Source organism: Epinephelus moara, chromosome 10 (genome assembly GCF_006386435.1).
Source record: "Epinephelus moara isolate mb chromosome 10, YSFRI_EMoa_1.0, whole genome shotgun sequence".
NCBI lineage: Eukaryota > Metazoa > Chordata > Actinopteri > Perciformes > Serranidae > Epinephelus > Epinephelus moara.
Genome location: NC_065515.1, coordinates 11,256,724 through 11,275,902, shown reverse-complemented (window position 1 = coordinate 11,275,902; position 19,179 = coordinate 11,256,724). Strand labels below are relative to the sequence as shown.

General features: G+C 43.0%; 1 protein-coding gene across 4 annotated transcripts in view; it reads left to right on the top strand.

Moving 5' to 3' along the window:
- Positions 1-5,264: 5,264 nt before the first annotated feature.
- rab3b (RAB3B, member RAS oncogene family) overlaps positions 5,265-19,179 on the top strand; it is a 30,226-nt gene continuing 16,311 nt past the window's right edge. The window contains exons 1-2 of one of the 4 annotated variants that reach the window (XM_050054417.1): positions 5,265-5,401; positions 18,290-18,514. In XM_050054417.1, coding sequence (XP_049910374.1) covers positions 18,290-18,514 — 225 coding nt within the window. In that variant the 5' untranslated portion in view covers positions 5,265-5,401. Of the gene's footprint in view, positions 5,402-7,337; positions 7,795-8,756; positions 8,840-18,289; positions 18,515-19,179 lie in introns of those variants that run through there. The other 3 variants (XM_050054419.1, XM_050054416.1, XM_050054418.1) reach the window with 3 other exon arrangements.

Below are 19,179 nucleotides of genomic sequence, written 5' to 3'. Positions count from 1 at the left end.
CAAAATTTAATATATTTTATACATTTTCTAATATATAATAATTTTATAATATATTTTGGCCATAAAAATCACCAAAATCTATCTCCAAAGATGATCGCCAAAATTTGGAAAATCACCAAAATTCAGAAGGCATGTTTTTTTTTTTTTTTTTTATAGAAATCAGTGGTAAAATAATTACATAATCCAGCCATGTAACGTTGTATGCCCCTCCTCTAAGCCAAGATTTAAAAAAAACTTTAATCCCTTCCCAGTGCCTAAAAACTAATTTGACATGCCTCCCTCTTTTTGCACCATCCCTCCCCCTCATAAGTAATGACCAGTCCCTTACTTCATATTGATTTGAGTACTTTTTTTACGGACAAAAAACGTAAATATTAAAATCTATCCGTGATTAAAAACATATCTGTAATAATATAACACTTTAAAATGAGCCTTTCTGCATAAAGAGTATTTTTACTCATAGTGCTTCAATTACTTTTTTGCTGATTCTATACTTTGACTTAAGTAACTCTTCAGCAGGGGTTGTAGCCAATTCAGTGGTCTGGCACAGACCAGTGGTCGCTGGTCTGGTTTGTTGTCTGGATCAGTTAATGAGTGGTCCGTGGGATGATTTTTGTATTTTTAATACACCTTCTCCCTTCTCATGTCGTGTTGGCAGCACTGTTAGCTGAATAAATGTCAGAGATCAGAGTTTAAAGCCTGACCAGGGACAAAGACGGCAAATTAGCTGAAACTAGATGTCTTATGCATGCCATTTTCCCATTTTTTGTGGCAATGTTGTAGCCTACGTATTGTCCCTGTTAAGTAAACATTAAAATAAAATAAAATAAAAATTTGTCTATCAAATATATATATAATATTATGCATAGGCTATTCTTTATTGTTGCACTGTAATATTGCAGTTCGTGACTCCCCCTCTCTTTCTCTGCACAGTATGAGTCTCTGTTTTATTTAACTGTTTTATATGAACCAGTGGTCCAAGATACTGGTCGTGACCAGCTGCTCAGTGGTCGGGACCAGATGGTCCCTAACACGGACCTGATGGTCCCGACCACTGAGCAGCTGGTCCCAACCACTGACCTGATGGTCCCGACCACTGACCTGATGGTCCCGACCACTTAGAAGTTGGTCCTGACCACTGACCTGATGGTCCCGACCACTGAGCTGATGGTCACGACCACTTAGAAGTTGGTCCTGACCACTGACCTGATGGTCCCGACCACTTAGAAGCTGGTCACAACATTGCCACAAAAAATGGGAAAATGGCATGCATGTAAGACATCTAGTTTCAGCTAATTTGCAGTCTTTGTCCCTGGTCAGGCTTTAAACTCTGATCTCTGACATTTATTCAGCTAACAGTGCTGCCAACACGACATGAGTTAAGATTCAGCTGCCTCTGGGCTCGTTATGTCTGCAGAAATATGAGCTTACCGGTGATGAGAAAAAAACTCCAAGAGATCCAACAGTTCCCCGTCAGGTTCATGATGACACGAGTACAGACTGTGGAGGAGTCTCCCTGATAACAGACTACTTTTAGTGATTAAAAAATTTAAAAGAATAATGAGGACGATCGGAGCGCGCTCTCTCACGTCGCAGCGGTTTTCTTATGATGCCTGTTCCGCATTTACCAAACTTAAATAGACCCGCCTCAAGCCGGGGGACTCCCACGAGGGGAGCACCTCCCTGCATAGGTCGGGGGAACTCCAAAGAAATTTTTTTTTTTCATGTAGAGTCCCAGCAGTGATGAAAATGAAAGCGGAGCTTATGCTCACTTTTAGCCAAGTGTTTTTGAGTCAGTGTTGGAAAAAGTATAAAAATGCTTTACTTCAGTAAAAGTACCCACTCAACAAACCAAAAATACTCCAGGTAAGGTTTTACAAGTACAAGTGCTGCATTCATAATTGATTCCCAAGTAAAAGTACAGAAATATTATGAGCAAAATGCAGTTTAAGTATCAGCAACAGGGCAAACGTGCCCACTATCAGCTTCATGTAGCCTAAAAGTATCAGCAGAACCGACGTGTCACCTTAGTTACTGTACACTTTTATTTTTACTGTTATTTTCATTCATTTAAATTGCTTTTGTCTGCTTGAGGAAAGTTTTACAAATATAAAAAGTCCATGGATAAAAAATGCATCACAGAGAGGGTCATGATTGACCTTGTTTGCACTTGGAGGTGTCCTGTTAACAGTTTTACAGTAGCTACATGTATCAGAAGTGTTCTCAGCCTCATGCAGTAAAAGCATCAGACGTATTCTTAGTTTTATGTAAAGTATAAACAGTAAAAGTACAGAGTATTCTCAGTAAACGACAGCAAAAAGCACAACATATCCCTCTGAAATGTAATGGAGTTGAAGTATACGTCCATGTATATAATAATAGTCTAAGTTAGATGCCAAAAAAAGAAGTGTAATGATTAAAACAAATATTTATATTCCTTCATGTCTGTGTCATTAGACATTGAAACTGTGGTGAGTAATGGTGTGATGGCGTGATTTCAATATGATTAAAAGACCTATTCAGTCTTTTTTTGAGTCACACGGACAAAATCAGTGAGCCTCCTTATCTGATGTTCTGTGCCTGAGCAGCACTGCTCACGCAGGCAGTGTGGGCATCCTAACCTGTTGACACAGGCACTGAAAAGACAAGCAACAGGTTCAATGATGCACATGTGTTTCTCACGCGTGCAGCGTGGCCCAGGCCTTAGTGTTAAGGTTTGTTTTGTGTTGCTTTCAGTGTGTATTTGTGATCGATAGAGATTTTATTTGATGTAGGGTGATATCAGCTAAATTGGGCCACTTTTTGGTTAATCACTTGGGAAACTAAGAAAAAACAATGTACAATGTATGACATTTGATTGTGTTCCTATGATTAATAATGACTGTTTTTAATATTTTTGTGTTGAATTTATGTAATAAAATATAATTGTTAAGATCCTACAGCTGTTGAAACATCAGCTGTCCCCCATTTTTGAGATGTGCAGTGTTCAGGTAAAATGGGCCACCTGATCAGCTAAAATGGGCCACTCAAACTGCAAAGTGAAACAGTTTTCATAATATAATCAAATTATCCTGTATTCGTCTAAGGCTCCCCTCATCCTCTCCTCTACCCGCTGGTTGTACTTGCCACTTCCCTTATAGACATCCTTTCTTTTTCCTCTCTCTTCCTTTCTCCTCATCTAATTTCCTCTCTTCCTTTCTCCTCCTCTCCTTCCTTTCTCCTCCTCTCCTTTCCTCTCTTTTCCTTTCTCCTCCTCTCCATTCCTCTCTCTTCCTTCTTGTTTGCCATACTGTAATTATAGTTTCATGTTACTTTACTTAACCATCTTCCACTATCACTTCTAGGCCACAGTACATCAGCCTCTTTCACCTTTCTCGTGTGTGTGTGTGTGTGTGTGTGTGTGTGTGTGTGACTGAGCGCTAGCTAGTGAGAGCTAGCTCANNATTTTTCATAATATAATCAAATTATCCTGTATTCGTCTAAGGCTCCCCTCATCCTCTCCTCTACCCGCTGGTTGTACTTGCCACTTCCCTTATAGACATCCTTTCTTTTTCCTCTCTCTTCCTTTCTCCTCATCTAATTTCCTCTCTCTTCCTTTCTCCTCCTCTCCTTTCCTCTCTCTTCCTTTCTCCTCATCTCCTTTCCTCTCTTCCTTTCTCCTCCTCTCCTTTCCTCTCTCTTCCTTTCTCCTCATGTCCTTTCCTCTCTCTTCCTTTCTCCTCATGTCCTTTCCTCTCTCTTCCTTCTTGTTTGCCATACTGTAATTATAGTTTCATGTTACTTTACTTTACTTTAACCATCTTCCACTATCACTTCTAGGCTACAGTACATCAGCCTATTTCACCTTTCCCTTTCTCGTGTGTGTGTGTGTGTGTGTGTGTGTGTGTGTGTGTGTGACTGAGCGCTAGCTAGTGAGCTAGCTCACGATGCGCCCTGGACCAGAGCTAACACACACATACATAATTACAAAGGAAAATGTGAAGAGGCCTGTAATATAAAATAATACACTAATATATTTATATATTAATACTTTTTAATAAGAGGAACCATCAAAATATTTGCTAAAACTCAACTCAGAACTTGGCTCATTTTAGCTGAAATGTGTGGCCCAATTTACCTGAACACATTAAGGTAAATTGGGCCACTAACAAAAAATGCTTTTTCATCAAAAATAATTTTATTTAGCAAAACATTAGCATTATATCTGATGGAGGCCATCAGGACATGTATTATACATCATTATTTATATATGTACATTTGTTTTTTATTGAATTATCAACCTTATCATTAACAGTTAAGATTTGGTATGTCAGGGTACTCACCATGCAGTTCTCTGGAGCAGTCTCAATATGAGGCTTTGCCCCACCCACCATAGCAACCATAGACCAATCAAATCAATTGTTACATGTCAAGTACTGCTGCGGCAACAGTTTCAAATCATTTGCATTCATTGGCTGTTAACTTTTAAAGAGCTGAGACGCTCAAACCTTAAATGGGCCATTTTACCTGATGGCCCAATTTAGCTGATGTCACCCTATGTAAAGGTGAAGTGTGTAAGATTTGGGGGGGGATTTCTGAAATTTCTCCTGGTAAAAATTCCTTTAGTGTTCATCGTTAAGGACGTTTTTACAAGGCAACACATTCTCACTCCGACCTCGTCACATATCGATGTTTTGGTCATGGACTTTCCACGTCCACATACGACGTACAAGGTACCCTGGGTGCGTTGGTTGTTGACGTTCTGGGACACCATATCAAGTTATTTTCTTTCAAGATACACTTCCGTGTTCACAGGAACGTTTACTTACAGTCTCTTTCAAAATAAAAGCACTATGTCAGTACAACACTGCGAAGAACAGGGTTTGGCTTTAGAAACATACGGGACCGCTCTCTCGGGTGGAAGTCGATGTTTGTTGGACAAAAAAAAAACAATAATAATTTTAAAACTCATTTAAGCTTTCATGTAAGTTTGTCTCCATACACTTCACTTTAAAAATAAAAGTACATATTTGAAGAATATTTCAAGAAAAGAGGAGAGGTTGCAGCCTATGACTTGGAGCAAGTTGCTATTCCAATGAAACGTTTTTGCAGCATAAGGAATTTTACGAAGATATGTGGGGTTGAGGTGGTTGGGGCATCTGGTAAGGATGCCTACCGGACGCCTCCCTTGGGAGGTGTTTCGGGCGTGTCCAACCAGGAGGAGACCTCGGCCGCTCCAGGACCTATGCCCAGGACAGGCTGGAGGGACTACATCACCCGGCTGACGGAAGTGGCTGGGGAGAGGACTGTCTGGGCTTCTTTGCTGAGGCTGCTGCCCCCGCGACCCGGACCCGGATAAGCGGAGGACGACGAGTACAAGTACGAGTATGTAGGGTTAGTTGCCCAGACAATACTACCAAAGGTAAGACATGGAAATATATTAGACTATAATATTATGTTAAAAAAACAAGGTGGATGTAATAAAAGACTTATTTTTCTAATAATTCCCAAAGATTTTGTGACCTAATTGCAAATAAAACTAGTAAAGCCGCTCCACATTACAAACTGGTGTAACTCGCACACTGCTTAATGTAAATGCCAGTTTTTGGTTTGTCCGTTCTGGGCTACTATAGAAACATACTACTACAGTACTACTACATGTATAAATTTGATTGAATACAACTTTATTTGGGTATATGAGCCATGAGAACGCTGTGAAAACAAAAGAAAAATAAAGGTTTTAAAGCATGCTAAGAAAAACTTATGACACAGGACCACACTTAGTTAATATGTTTTTAATTATTCCATAAACAATTTGTTTTGGCGCCCACAGTTGGTAATCCAGCCTTCACTTAAAACACTATCTAACTCCATAATACACAGCTGTACTTTTCTGTTTGTTTGAGTTAAATGTTTTGGACAAAAAATTTAAATGAATGTGATGACAGAATATTTACTGACACCTCACATCTACCTGACTGATGATTTAAATTGTTAATTTACTGCATGGAGTCTGGTGGGGACAAACACAGAGTCACAGCACCACCTTCTGGACACCAGCAGAACTGACAATTTCAGGAGTCAGAACCACAGGTGGTGTTCTTCCTGGTTATTAAATAATGATTGTTTTCATTCTGGATTAATCTGCTGATTATTCTCTCGATGAATCGGTTGATTGTTTGGTCTGTTAATGGTCCCGAGCCTCAAGTGATCTTAACAATGTTTGTTTAATCTCATTATTACTAATTCATCACAGTTGTTAAGCATTGTCGCCTCACAGCAAGAGGGCTCCTGGCTCAAACCCCAGGGTGGTGGGGTCAGACCCAGGGTGGAGGAGCCCTTCTGTGCGGAGGTTGCATGTTCTCCCCGTGTCAGAGTGGGTTTTCTCCAGTAAATATTCTGTCATCACATTCATTTAAAACATAGAGACAGACAACCATTCACACTCACATTCACACCTACGGACAATTTAGAGTCACCAATTTTTGGACTGTGGGAGGAAGCTGGAGCACCTGGAGAAAACCCACGCTGACACAGGGAGAACATGCAACCGGGAAGGAACCAGGAACCCTCTTGCTGTGAGGCGATGGTGTTAACCACTGCAACACCGTGCCGCCCTAATTTGATATCAGTGTTTCTAAAGTTATGTAGTATGTATGAGCTGACTTTGTCATCAGGAGGTGGAGGGGATGGTAGATGCATGGATGGATTACTGAATGGGCTACTGGGCACAGGTCCCCAGGGGCCCTCCTGGCCTTCACCTGCAAAATGTCACTCAAATGAACACAAACTGACCAGGAAGAGATTCAAAATGACAAAGAGACACAAAAAGACCTCAATGAGATGCCAAGGAACTGCAAAGAGACCCAAAACACATATGATCAATAATCTTATATCTTCCACACTGGACCTTTAAGTACACACACGAGTAAATGCATTTTGTGACATCACAGTGCGGCAAATATCTCTTCGTATTTCCGCAGCTGATATCAAATTATCAGCGATGATCAAAACTGGCACCAGCTTATTTTGTCATGAATAATTAATTAGGTGTGTTTTCAGCTCTGTTCACATCCAAACACTGTCATGATGCGGCATTACTGGAGAATGAAGCCTCACAGGTGTGTATGTGCTGCAGAAACACACCTGTGTGTGTGTGTGTGTGTGTGTGTGTGTGTGTGTGTGTGTGTGTGTGTGCGCGCGCGGATTCTTCCTCTTTTCTCAGCCCGATGTCTCAGTCATTGAGGCTGAAGCAATTACACGCCTCACCGCTCCGGTTATGAGTCATAGCACGCAAAAGACCGCCGCTCCGCTCCTGCCGCTCGCGCGTCTGCACAGATCTGCCGTGTGATAGGGCGGAGCAGCTGCCCGCAAACTGCCTGAGGAGACAGAGAGAGGAAAAAAAATTCATTCACAGAGAAGCCGGCGGTGGTTATTTTTAGGGTGGAGGAGGTGACAGGCAGCAGAAGCCTTTTTGCAAACATTCCCACATCGCTTCGCTCCACCTTGAATTAACGCAGGATATGTCAGCGTAGAGCCGTGCGTAAAGGAAGCTGCGTGCGGCGCCGCGGTAAGGAGACGCTTTACGGGCAATTTCACCTCATTTCTGGAGGAAAAATTTCCACTCTGCTGATTGCAAACGACGCAGCCGGCGTTCCTGGTTCCCTGCTCAGACGGTGTCGGTGCATCGGATCTGGTCGTTGTCTCCGCTGAGGACACGTTTGTTGGTTTTACTGCTGTTGGTGTTATTTGGGGGAGCGAGCCGCCTCCGTCAGGTGCAGAGCAGAGTCAGAGCATCACATCCGCCCAGCAGAGGTAAGAGACAAACACACAGACAACACGGATGACCGGCGGTGACACACAACACCGTTTAACACCGGTTTAATGAACAAACACACACACACACACACACACACACACACACACACACACACACACACACACACAGACACACAGGCCTGATGGCTAATATGAATCCAGAAACGTCGATCACACCTGAGCCGGCGCGCCAATGGAGCCCCATTATATTCTTATCCCTATAACCACCTTAAATTAAGCTTTGTTCCATCATATAGGAGTACATACATATATTCTAATCTCCTACAGGCATCCGTAGTGCTCCTGTGGTGCTTGTAATTGATCATTATGTATTGATTTAAACATATGTTGTCTGCAGCACCACCATCATGTTCCAAACTCTGATTATATGGACCTCCTTTGTGCTTTATAGGTGAAACGTGTCGGTGATAAAACCCCAATAAAACACAATGTTCATCTGATATCCCATAATAATCTCACAGATGCAGCGTGTCTGTGGCTCTCTGTGGGGAGTTGAGCCTCTATCGGCCTCGTGATGATGTCTTAATCTGCTGTAGTGTGTCTATAATACCTCATCTCCCTACAGGAATGTATGGAGGCTCTGTTGTGCTGCGCAGATGTGAATTTTAATCATGAATCAAACTTCATAATGTCAGATATTTTAGGGTGTGTGTTATCTGAGCCTGTATCTCCATATGGTGCTGATATGGTGTTCCTGCTGCTGTGTTAATACCTCCATATGTTGGTCCTGTAGCGTTGTGGTTTTATGTGGTGTTACTAAGGTGGGATTCATGCTGCGTCTGTGACTGTCTTTAGTGTCCCTCTGGGTGCTTTAATGTCTCTGTAATGTCCTCCTGAGACCTGAACTTTTGTTTGGTGTTTTTTTTAAAGATATTTTTTGCCTTTAATGGACAGGACAGTTAAGTGTGAAAGGGGGAGAAAGAGGGGGGATGACACAGGCTGGACTTGAACCTGAGCGCTGCGGCGACAGCCTTTTACATGGGGCGCCTGCTCTACCACTAAGCCATCGACGCCCTATTTGGTATGCATTTTAAATTTCTCCTAACTATTTGGGATTAGTAGGACCTGATAAATATAAAAAACTAAACATTGTCAATGATAATAAAGTCCCAATGTCCTTAAATGAGACGCTAATAAAGTCTCCTGTAACAATTCAATAATAAAGTCTTGATGTCTTCAAACGAGACGTTAAACAGTCCCAGTGTCTTCAAACGAGTACATCCTGATTAACAGCGCATTCGCATGTTACTGTTGCAAAAATTGGACAAATTTGTTGCCATATCAGACTACAAACATTATTAATCATAAATAAACAAGTTTCAACCATAACATGTGATCAGGTTTTGGACCTTGTCCACTTTTGTGTCAGGATCGGCTGCAGACTGACTTGGCAGAGATGGGTGCCATCTTGTTTTAACATGGATTAGTGTATTGTGCTCTTACAACCACTAGATGGCACAAAAAGTGTCCATGAATGAGGACAACAGGTCTAAGTGAAAGCTGCAGTAGGTAGAAGGCCTGAAAACGGTTGATTTTTGAGTCTCATCTGAGTTAGGTTTCGTTCGTCTCCGCCCTGAGCCCCTCCTACCAGACGAGCATTTTATCCTACTTGGTTCTATTTCTCCCTCTCTGGGAGCCTCGGCTCTCCCTCACTGCGCAGCAGCCCTCCCCATCCCTCCCTCGCGGCCCCGCACATATACCCCCGAGGCTCGGCTCTCCCTCACCATGCAGCAGCCCGCCCCACACATACCCCCGAGGCTCAGCTCTCCCTCTCCGTGGAGAGCCCTCGGCTTCGCTCCCACGGCCAACCCTCGTGCCCTCCGGCCGGGCCCGGCCCCACCTCACCCTTCCCCTCCCTCCGGGGCTCCGGGGAACCGAGTTCTGTCATGTAGGCAGTTGCTTTGCTGGAATAGCTATTTTGCCTGGTGCACTGTTCGCCATTGCCGCTTGCTCTCCCCTTCTGCCGATGGCATGGGAACGCGCATATGCAGTATAACAGCCAATAGGAACGCAGTGGTCTGAGCTGACCTGTGATTGGTTGATGCACATCGGCATGATACTGATTCTTTAGAGACTGAACACAGAGCCGTGGTGAGGTGCAGAAACCTATTGTTTGTCTCAGACCACTTGATTTACATTATGCTTAGAGGATATTATAAAATTTTTACTCAATTATGCCAAAACAATGTTGCCTACTGGAGCTTTAAGTAGAACGAAAGATAAGTTCAAGTAAATCCAAGATGTGGTGTCCTCAGGAGAATATTTTCTATCCTATATGTTCATAGGGAGTTGAATAACAGTTATTTTTTTAATATTTTAATTTGCATTTCTCATTGCTGTAGGCTGAAAGTGATTATTTCCAGTTGTTGAAATAGGTAGCCTTTAAACTCAAAATAAAAGTTTTAGCATTCCATCAATTAAAGTGTGCGTCATATGTCTACGAGCTGGCACCCTCTCCTACATTTTGGTGAACCTGAATAGTCAACATATTCTCATTTCGACCTCGTCACATATCGACGTTTGGTCAGGGAGCTTCCATGTCCAGATACAACATGCAAGGTACCCTGGGTGTGTTGGTTGTTGACGTTCTGGGATGCCGTGTCAAGTTAGGTACCCTGGGTGTGTTGGTTGTTGACGTTCTGGGATGCCGTGTCAAGTTCTGCCTGTTACATGCGTTGTCTGTTTTCAAAATACACTTCTGTTTTCACAGGAAATGTACGGTTTGCATACAGTCTCTTTCAAAGTAAAAGCACTACGTCAGCACAACAATGCAAATTGATGTTTAATTCCTCCAACAACACACACACGTGGTTGGGTTTAATAAAAAGAACAGATTTTGGCTTTATAATTTTACGGGTCGCAAACACAGCACTCCTGGGTGGAAGTTGGTGTTTCCCGCCCACCCTACTCAGGCTTTCGCCGCCTTAACTTTTGTTCTTGTCCCGCCGTGTTTCCCACTGACTGCATACCATGCCTATGTTAAAGAATGGCGTTTTTCATCAGTGTCTGATGCTGCAAGTTACTGCCCTAGCCTCGGATTTTGACAACTACGGAGTGAGACTGTGTTTAAATAGTGGTGGCTAGAGACCTCAAATGACTACAACGAAAAACGCAAAACAACCAGAAAGAAACACAAAAGGACCACGAAGAGACACAAAACCACAAAAAGATGCATAACAACTACAAAGAGATGCAAACCCACCACAAAGCCTGTGTGTCTTGCACAGGTGATGGTGCCCTTTGCATATCTGTGTCCAGGGGCCCATTGTCTCACTATTGGCCCATGGCTCACCTCATGGCTGATCCAGATGTTCAGGAGGTTTTTACAGGGAGCTGAATTACCCACAGAGGTCTCTTCATCTACAAAACAAATAGACCAGCTGATTAAAACTAGTAGAAACACTGATTAAAACAGTTTCACCTTAATTTCCGACGTTGCTTGTCACATAGGGGCTTCTTACTACGGTGGCTGACGTGAAAATGTGAATGTCCCTATCTAGAGCTCGTGTTTGGTTTGTCTGTTTTGGTTACTGTAGAAACATGGCGGTGCAACATGGTGATCTCCATAGACAAGGACCTGCCAGGCCTTCAGGAAGTGTGCCAGGCTTTGAAGCCAATTTTTGTAGTGGCCAAGCAATGTAATGACACCGTCATGTGATGCCCTGTGGCCCAAAAAGACTTTTTCCCATTGACTTACATGGCGAAAGAGATGTCTGTAAATCAGTGGATATTTTTTTTAGAGCATCACAATCCTTGCAAAATGACTTGTTTCACTATTGGGATTAAGTCCATTCAGTCTGATAACATCTGGAGAGTCTAGAAGAGCCACATGATTAAATCAATTTATCCCCATTCAGGTTCACAGAGCACTTAATCAGAAGTATTCAGCTCGGCCAGCTGAACTCTCTTGTGCGCCTGATCTGTGGGCTGCACAGTGCGGACGCAGTGCCGATCATCCAGGTGATTTTAAAGGCGTCAGATTAACCATTTTGGCTTCATGCACCACTAAGCACCTTTCATAGGAATGAACGTTGTCCTGCCTTCAGCGCTGTATCCAGGTGTCTTTATACATCCATCAGACCTGCTCCATATGTAGATATAAACGTCTCATTCTAGGGTCACGAAAACTTCAGATGATTAAACACTAAAGAAAACAGATTTATTATATTATTCTCCATTTCAGCCAATAGATCCCCCTAAACCCTGCACACTGGAGCTTTAAGTGGCCTTAATGTGATTTTTATGGTGTTGCTGGAGCAGTGGTGGACTGCAACTAGGTACTCTTACTAAAGTACTTGAATATTTTAATCTAATGCCACTTTCTACTTTTCAGAGGGAAATATTTTTACTGCACTACAATTATTTGATAAATAGTTACTTTTCAGGTTGTTTTGAATACATGTCCTAAAATGTAAAGTGTGACGTATTTCATTAGATTACTCAAGTCAAGTAACTTATTTTAAATACTTTTGGTAGACCTCAAAATCAGATGCACACTGTATGCAATTTTTTTGCCTCTGTGCGGGCAATAGCTGCGGCCAGAGGCATCGTGTGCTCGGGTTGTTCGTCCGTCCGTCCGTCCATACATCCATCTCTATGTCCGCACATAAGGACGTCCCATCCTTGTGAGATTTCTTCAAATTTTGCACAAACGTCCAGTTGGACTCAACAATGAACTGATTTGATGAGTTTTTGGTGGTCAAAGGTCAAGGTCACTATGACCTTGTCTTTCTCAGTCTTGTGAATGCGACATCTCGAGAATGCATTGAGGGAATTTCTTCAAATTTGGCACAAACTTTCACTTGAACTCAACGATGAACAGATTGGATTTTGCTGGTCACTGTGACCTATCTATGTCATTCTTGTGAACAGATATCTCAAGAACACCTTAAGGGAATTTCTTTAAACTTGACACTTGGACTGAAGAATAAACTGATTAGAATTTTGGGGTCATAGGTCAAAGGTCAAGGTCAGTGTGACCTCATAGAACATGTTTTTGGCTATTACTCTTCAAAACAAAACTTCACACAAATTTCTATAAGGATAAAATAATGATGGGAGGACATTTTATATCCAAAAAGTGAAAGGTCAGCTTCTCTGTGACGTCATGGGAACTGCCCATTGGTCCGACAGCCCATTGGTCCGATATCCCATTGTTTCCGACCATATTAAACCCATTGTTCCGAAGTCCCGTTGTTCCGAAATCATCATGATGCCCTGTGGTTAAGGTCTGGTTAGGTTTAGGCACAAAACCACTTGGTTAGGGTTAGGAAAAGATCATGGTGTGGGTTAAAATGAAAAAGAAAGTGGCAAACACATAAGCCGTGAGCCTGCTTCACCTCAAGCCTTTCCCAGCTGACCCAGAGCCGGTCGCGGCGCACCATCAAGGTAGAAATACGCCCGCCGAGAGCTGTTCAGCACCGCGGACCGTTGGACTAATGGGATGTCGGACCAATGGGCTGTCGGACCAATGACATGGACCCGACGTCATAATGTTCTGCTTAAGACACTTTTCTTGCCATTATTTACCGTCAGATCTCAGGAACAGAAGGGGAGACATTTGATCAGGTACTTTATTCGTGACACTCATCTTGGTGATCCACCTTGAACTGGTGCTGATTGTATAGATCCTCTGTGTGTAAAGCATTCATGTTTTCACAGCCATGGATGACTCTGTAAGAGAAACTTGACTGGTGAGTGGAGGTGAACAAACTGCACGGCCGTAATTCTAGTTTATTATAACCTTTCTATTAACATAAAACTATAATCATGATCTTCCCTATTCTTATCCAAAGTGCTTTTGTTGCCTACACCAAAGACAGGAGTCTGGATGCAAACCTGAGGTTCTGGTGTCACAGTCCAGCACTTTGTAGACTCGCTATCAACCCTTATTTTTTGCGGCCTGTGCGGCACATTAATATTGTCTTTTGTTACCTGAAAGAAATGGTGTCTCTGGTGCCCAGTAGATCACGTGGCAGATAAGGCGATAACGTTGCCACAACATTATTAAGGAAACAGTTTAGTGACATACAAACATAATTTCTAGGGGACATGGTTGAGTGAAAAGCACAATATTTTCCTCTTAATTGCGAATACTATGGTGACTTACGAGAGTTAATGTTCCATGAAATGACTCGTCTAAACCCAGACCCCTGGTGCTCAGATGACCAAAAGCTGAAATAGTTGTTTTAGTTTGCCAGTTTTGTCGCAAATGCCTGAAAAAAGAAGGCAGAAGGCAGTTTGTTTATTTCGTATTTTGATTTTTCTTAGTGCTACATAAGCTCGTTTCCACTGAAGAAGTTCCTGGTACTATTTGGGGGGCAGGAATTTTACAGGAACGTCCTCTCGCTCGGCCCTCTCAACCGCCGTGTCTCCACTGAGAGGGTGAGTAGGAGGAAAGTTCCTGTAAAGTTTCCGGGTTCTGGATGTGACGTAATCGTTGCGCGACCATTTTGACTGGGGTGACGCGGCAAAGAAACAAACAAAGAAGAAGAACAACAGCTTTTCCTCTTACGACTCCTTTTAAAAATGCGACTCCTCATCTGCTGAGTTTTAGAAATAACGTTTTTTTTGTCGCTTTCTGTTGATGTCACATCCCGCCTTGAGTATATCCAATCAGCACCAAGTAAACCATCCCGCCTTGAGTATATCCAATCAGCACCAAGTAAACCCCAAGCCCCAGCCAGGAGTTTTTCGGGCCCGTTCGGAGTACCTACTCCGAGGCAGGGACTTGTTTAGCCCCTGTGAAAGTTAAGGAACTCTGTCCCTCGGGGGTGGTTCCTGCGGTGGAGACACGCACCAACGGCCGGACCCGTAAAATTACCCCGAAGTTCCTGCGGTGGAAACGGGCCTATAGTAAATGCCTTTGTGAGTAATCCACAAACCTGGTCCTACACAATGATGATCTGATTGTTTGTTTGATTTTTATGGTTTTTATGGTTTGTTAGCCCATACAGGATGGGCATTGGCTAACTGTGTGCATGACACATTAATAAAAAATTCATTCATCGTAGTGGAATGGAGGTATAAAGTGCATGAGATTTAAACATTCAAGTACGAATACCTGAAATTTGTACTTAAAGGATTACTTCACTCACAAAATAGCATTTGTAAATCAATTAGTCATGCCGTCCATCCGTCCATTTTCATCCACTTATCCGAAGCTGCGGGGGCAGCAGGCCAAGCAAAGCACCCCAGACGTCCCGAAATACTGAGCATACGACTGGATAAATACGTTTTATGACAGTTTGGAAACGAGTGTTTTGATATAACTTTGCTGTTGTTAAACGTGGTTCCTCAATCAATCAATCAATCAATCAGAGATTAAAACTAACTTTTTTATCCGCCTGCCACTGTGGCTGGTTGATTCCAAAATTTACCAGCCACTCAATAGATTACTATTGTTTGTTGGCCAGTGAGTGAAGCAAATCTAGCAGCCAAATGCATATTTTGAGCATTCGGCTGGTGGCTGGTGTTAATATCCAACCCTGCAATCAATAGATCAATATGTTCGCCGTTGTGAAGGCATGCAAGGAAAAGAAAGTTGTCTTTGTTTTTCCAACCTGCCCCATGAAATAGCCATTTGCAGTTGTGCAGTAAATGAGCTCAATACATTCCACCACTGATGATTTGTCTTTGTATTTTTGAGGTAAATCGTGGCTGTTGTTCAAGTTCAACTGAGCGTTTATCTTATATTGAAGAATACGTGTTTAAAAGAGAAGATGAGCGTGATCTGAACTCATGAACAACAGATAACATAATGAGTCTTTAATAGAGAGCAGAAGCACCAGAGTGACAGATGGTGCGTGAGACTTCATTCAATTTGAGCTCAGAAACTGACAGAAAAATGTCTCTAAAATCACTCGACATGCTGCAGAAAGTCAGCTTTCGTTTGCCAAATGAGTCACATGATGACTCTCATAAATATCCAGAGATTATGAACGTTCATCCACAATTTGAATCATCATTTCAGAATAAATTTCCTAGTCTCTTTTTTCCTCCCCCGGTGGCTGACGGCGAGGTTGAGTCTCCACTGAGACAGCCATCCACGCTGCATCAAACCCAGCAGGATCTTCAGCTGTGACTCATCTTCCGCTCACACTCGTTCAGGCCTCACACACTAACCCTTCACACCGACCTCTGCCTGTCTGCAAGGTCGACCACAGAGCAGCTTAGGCTTTTTATTTGACTTGACAGGTGAGGTCTAACAGCTAATGTTTGTTTGCACTGGGTCTCTGCTGAACATGCTGCAGGTTTGTTTGTGCCTGAGTCATATTCGGCTGCAAAGCTTCTCAAATGTCGGCTCTCTAGTAACAAAGAGGAGCAGCAGCGTTTGTGCAGTTGTTAACTCATCCGACAGGTTTTTATCGCAGCTGGAGGTCAGAGAAGTGTCCCCGAGGAAGAATTCATCTGAAGTGAAAAAACAAAACCTGTTAAACTGTTAACTGTCTGCGACACGAGAGTCATTAAAAAGCCACCTTTGAATTCAGAGTGCAGGTTTTGTTGGTTGTATTCAGGGAGTTTTATTTCCACAGCTGCAAAATGTTTTGTCTGCCTGCTGTTAGGTGTATATGTGAAAATACTGCGTTTGTTTGCCTTGTGAACAGTTTATTGTACAAACCTTGATTCTGGAAAAAGTCTGAACGCTGTGTAAAACATGAACAAAAACAGAATGCAATGAACTGCAAATCTTTTTGAGCCATATTCAGTTGAATACAATACAGAGACAAGATATTTAATGTTCAAACTGAAAAACTGTATTGTTTTTTTTTTAAATATACACTCATTCTGAGTTTGTGCTGAATGTGCTGCAACACATTGTAGTAAAGTTGGGACAGGACCATGTTTACCACTGTGTGACATCACCTTTTCTTTATACAACACTCAGTAAGTGTTTGGGAACTGAGGACACAAACTGTTGAAGTTTTGAAAGTGAAATTCTTTCAAGTTTTTACTTTATGTACAACTTCGGTGTCTCAATAGTCCGGGGTCGACGTCGTATTTTGTGCTTCATAAAGTTCCACACATGTTCAAGGGGTTAACACAAGCACATTGTGTCTCATTGTCTCGCTGGAATAAGCAGGGTCATCCCTGAAAAAGACGTCGTCTGTATGGCAGCACATGTTGCACCAAAACCTGTATGTACCTTTCAGTATTCATGGAGCCTTCACAGATGTGAAGTTACCCATGATGCCATGGGCACTAACACACCTCCATACCATCACATATGCTGGCTTTGAGCTTTGAGCTGGTAACAATCTGGATGGTCCCAGAGGACAGGATGTCCATGATGGACTGGTCAGACCACTTTGTGTCTGTCCATCTCAGATGAGCTCGGGCAATCAGCACATAAATGTATCTCTATATCGACTGTCCCGTCACATCTGATGTCAGATGAAAGGGGATTGGCACCGTTTGGCACGTTTGGCACGCGTAATGGAAACCCAACCTGAATGATTAACACAGCTGCAAACTAATGAGTTCACATCCCTCTCAGCCAACCACAAACAGCCACAGCATCAGATAGGGAGTATATATTCAGCATCTGTCATCTTAGAAAAGTCAAAAGAAAAGAAACAGAGTGAGACTGCGAGAGAGAAAGAGAGAGCGCACACGCACAAGAGAAACGCAACATTGATTTACAATTGTGGTGACCTCCTCCCAGGCTACCTTTGCATCATCAGCCCGTGGAGGTCTGCTCGCAGTTCCGTATATTCGGACACTGCGAGCTTGGACCTCCCGGACCAAAACATCAGTTTCCTCCTGGGAGAAGTTTGGCCGTCTGACGCTGCTGCTCTCTTCTGCCATGGCGAATTGAGTAAACTCTCATTACGCCTTCGCGCGGCGCATTTAAGGGCGAGGAGAGGGGCTCATTTGATTGGTGTGATGTGTGTAAAACCCACTCCACGCCTTCTCTCCTCCCTCTTTCCGACTTGCGCAGGTAGGAGGGACGGAGGTGGGGAAGAGGAGTAGCTGCGCCAGCGCATACGGCGTGCCGAACTTGCAAAATCTGCCTGGCCACACCCAGTTGGCGAAGCGCAGGTGCGCTGCGCCCCCGCCTCGCCCAGTCTGCGAAACTAGAGGCCATTATGTTCACAAGAATGAGATGGCCTCAAGGTCACAGTGACCTTGTCCTTTGGCCACTAAAACCTAATCAGTTCATTCTTGAGTCAGTTCGTGCCGAATTTGCAAACAGATTCCCTCAACACATTTTTGAGATATTGCGTTCACGAGAATAAAACAGACGAGGTCACAATGGCTTTGACTTTTGACCTATGACCTATGACCCCCAAAATCTAATCAGTTCATCATTGAGTCCAGTTCATCACCCACCAGGATTTAGTCCCTGTCTCAGGAACACCTTCTGTTTTTTCAAACAAAGCAGAGGGTGGTGTGCACTTCTTATTGGCCCCGAGTAGCAGAGCTTCCTGTCAGGTTCATGATGCTGATTGTGTTTTCTCTCTCTCTCCAGATGGCAAAGGCAGACCAGCGTTTCGGCCAGCGGGACGGCTCGGACCAGAACTTTGACTACATGTTTAAGCTGCTGATCATTGGCAACAGCAGCGTCGGGAAAACCTCCTTCCTGTTTCGCTACGCCGACGACTCCTTCAGCAACTCCTTCGTCAGCACCGTTGGCATCGACTTCAAGGTGAAGACGGTGTATCGCAACGACAAGAGGATCAAGTTGCAGATCTGGGTGAGGATGGATTGATTTATGTTTGACATAGGTCTGATTACATGGAGATAATCTGAGTTTCTCAACAGGAGGAAGTGATGGTGGATGAAATATCTGCTTTTTGTGGTACTATCCTGGCAGGAAACACAGTGATGTCTCAGTAAAAATACAATCGCTTTTCTTGGCACTATCCTGTCTGCAAACGCAGCGATGTGTTGGTAAAAAACACAGCAGCTTTTTGTGGCTCTATCCTGACTGGAAACACAGCGATGTCTCTGTATAAAACAACTGCTTTTCATGACACTATCCCGGCTGAAAATGCAGTGATGTCTTGATAAAAAACAATCGCTTTTCTTTGCATGGTTCCTTCTGAAAATGCAACAGTGTCTCTGTACGGAAAATTCCAACATATCCGCTTCATGTGAAACGTACAAATATAACACATCCTTGGTTTACAGAAACGAACAATGCCGACATTTATTCTGGTGACAGTATACCGTAATATACATGAACACAACATGTCATGGTATAATAAAGTGTAAGACAGAGAGTGATGCTGAGTAACATGATGTTCTGCTCTCAGTCAACAACAAGCTGCTGGGAGGAGAATAAAAGAAAAGACAGACTTCTGGTTCTCTACAGCTTGTATCATCAGTGGTGATGTTGTTGCCATGGCAGCAGCTCTT